The 2,260-nt window shown below is 35.7% G+C and overlaps 1 protein-coding gene across 1 annotated transcript; it reads left to right on the forward strand.

The window, feature by feature from the left end:
- Positions 1–1,487: 1,487 nt before the first annotated feature.
- LOC111376993 (G-type lectin S-receptor-like serine/threonine-protein kinase SD1-1) lies at positions 1,488–2,254 on the forward strand (the record flags this gene model as incomplete). Its single annotated transcript, XM_023000008.1, has 3 exons — positions 1,488–1,670; positions 1,776–1,986; positions 2,076–2,254. Coding segments are annotated over exons 1-3 (573 nt in total), but the record flags the coding sequence as incomplete, so codon positions are not given.
- Positions 2,255–2,260: the final 6 nt, after the last annotated feature.

The following is a 2,260-nucleotide window of genomic DNA, read 5'->3' on the forward strand; positions in this document are numbered from 1 at the left end:
AAAGTTTTCGGGACTAAAATTGCCCGACCCTACGAATTTTTCAGTGAATATAAGTGCAAAAAATCTGTTCGAATGCGAGGCTACTTGTTCGAGAAATTGTTCGTGCGTGGCTTATGCTATGACACAATTCAGTGGATGTCTGGAATGGTTTGGGGACTTGCTTGACATCAGAAAGTATTCAGAAGGTGGGCAGGACCTGTACGTTCGGATGCCTGCTTCAGAACTCAGTAAGTTTTAATTTATTGAACCGTCTTGTCTAAAAGTTCAAAAGTGTTCTACTAATAACGATTTCAACAAAAAGTTACTTTTCTTGTAAAGTAATTTAAATATAATCAAACATGCTCTGAACTTATTTTCGGGTGATCCAAAGATTCGAGCAACAAATCTAAGAGAACCGTCGTGCTAGCATCAGTGGCTGGGATTTCCTTCCTTGTTCTGCTGGGTGTAATCAGTTGGTTTGCTTACCGTAAGAAGACTGCTAACCTTAGAAGAGGTGAGCATATCCACCACATTATAAAATTAATGTTCTTTTGACCCATTTTTTATTCATTTGATGCTCTTGAAATGTTTGACAAAATGCCTCTGTTGCTATCAAACAGTAATTATTTATACCCAAATAATCATCTTTTCAATAGCATGCCGCATTAGCTGATTTTTCTTCATTGTTCGTTATTCAAGATCTTTGACTTGGGACAGTTTTTCGTGGTTGAAGCCATCATTTTCTTTTTCTTTTTCTTCCAGTAATCGGGTTTTGTTAAGGAAATAGGCTAAGATTATCCTTAGAAATCTGAGCCTATTGAGTTTAGCCAAGAATTCAGCTGTCTGGAAATTGCTATTCATTAGGAAGAGCATGGTGACTACCGATAATTATAAATCACATAAAATAGGCACAATCAAGGAGAAAAATCAATAAGAAAAGCTATTTGTTAACATAATTGTGAAATATTATGACCGGGTGATGGATTTTCTCTTAGGTGACACGATAAAGGCCATTTGAGAGCAGAATACCTTTTAATACAGAGTTCCTAATTTACATCTTTAACTTTGATTCTGCAGAAGAATTTGAATCAAAAGATTGTATAAAGACCTTTGCAGACTAAAATTTAACCTTAAAAGTAATTTTGCCAGATAAGTTTTGGTACTTTACGCAAGAAGATAGTTCTGATCTGCAATTTGATTACTTCTCTCTCACTGGCTTTCTTAGTATAGAGCCAGAGTTCTAACTATAGCAGTTACGAAAATTAACAGCATACAGCTTTCTGATTGTCACACAGAAGTGCAGAATTTTCAAGTTCTCTCTTTTTTTCTTTCTTTTCTTAATATGATCGTTTCCACTTACATCTGGAATGCATTAGTTTCAGTGCCCCTATTGAACATTATTGACATAATTTGCACTAAATCTAGTAAACATTGCAAGAACATGTACAAAGGTTATTTAAGTTTTATTGAGATCTACTGTGAATTGCTGTTCTGACACCTTGTTAGTAATGCCAGCTTTGGCAGATCAGGCCAATCCGCGACGTGATAATCCAAACCAAGATATCAATCAAAGCATTGGAGATGAAACTCTAGAGTTACCTTTATTCAGTTTTGTCACAATTTCAACTGCAACTAATAAATTTTCATTTACAAATAAAATTGGGCAAGGTGGTTTCGGGCCCGTTTACAAGGTAGTTTTTGATCAGTATATATTTATTTTATTTGAATTAAAATATTTGTTTATTACATATCTTAATGGCCAGTTGACTGATTTTGAATTTCATCATTCCCCGCAGGGCGTCCTCCCAACGGGAAAAGAAATAGCAGTTAAAAGACTTTCCAAAGATTCTGTACAAGGCCTTAAAGAGTTCAAGAATGAAGTTATCTTGATCGAGAAACTACAGCATAGGAATCTAGTTAAGCTACTGGGTTGCTGCATTCATGGAGAAGAGAGAATATTAGTTTACGAATACATGCCCAACAAGAGTTTGGACTTGTTCATTTTCAGTAAGTCTCTCAACAATTAATCTACATCTCCACAATCAATTTTAGGATTTCAGAGCTAAATTTTTGAATGCCTTGATCAATCTACCTAGATCAAACAAAGGATACAACTCTAAGTTGGCAGAAGCGTTTCGACATCATAGCGGGAATTGCCAGCGGGCTTCTCTACCTCCATCGTGATTCAAGGTTGAGAATAATTCACAGGGATCTGAAAGCAAGCAATATTCTTCTGGATAAAGATATGAATCCTAAAATCTCAGACTTCGGCTTGGCAAGA

Source organism: Olea europaea, unplaced genomic scaffold, assembly GCF_002742605.1.
Source record: "Olea europaea var. sylvestris unplaced genomic scaffold, O_europaea_v1 scaffold15919, whole genome shotgun sequence".
NCBI lineage: Eukaryota > Viridiplantae > Streptophyta > Magnoliopsida > Lamiales > Oleaceae > Olea > Olea europaea.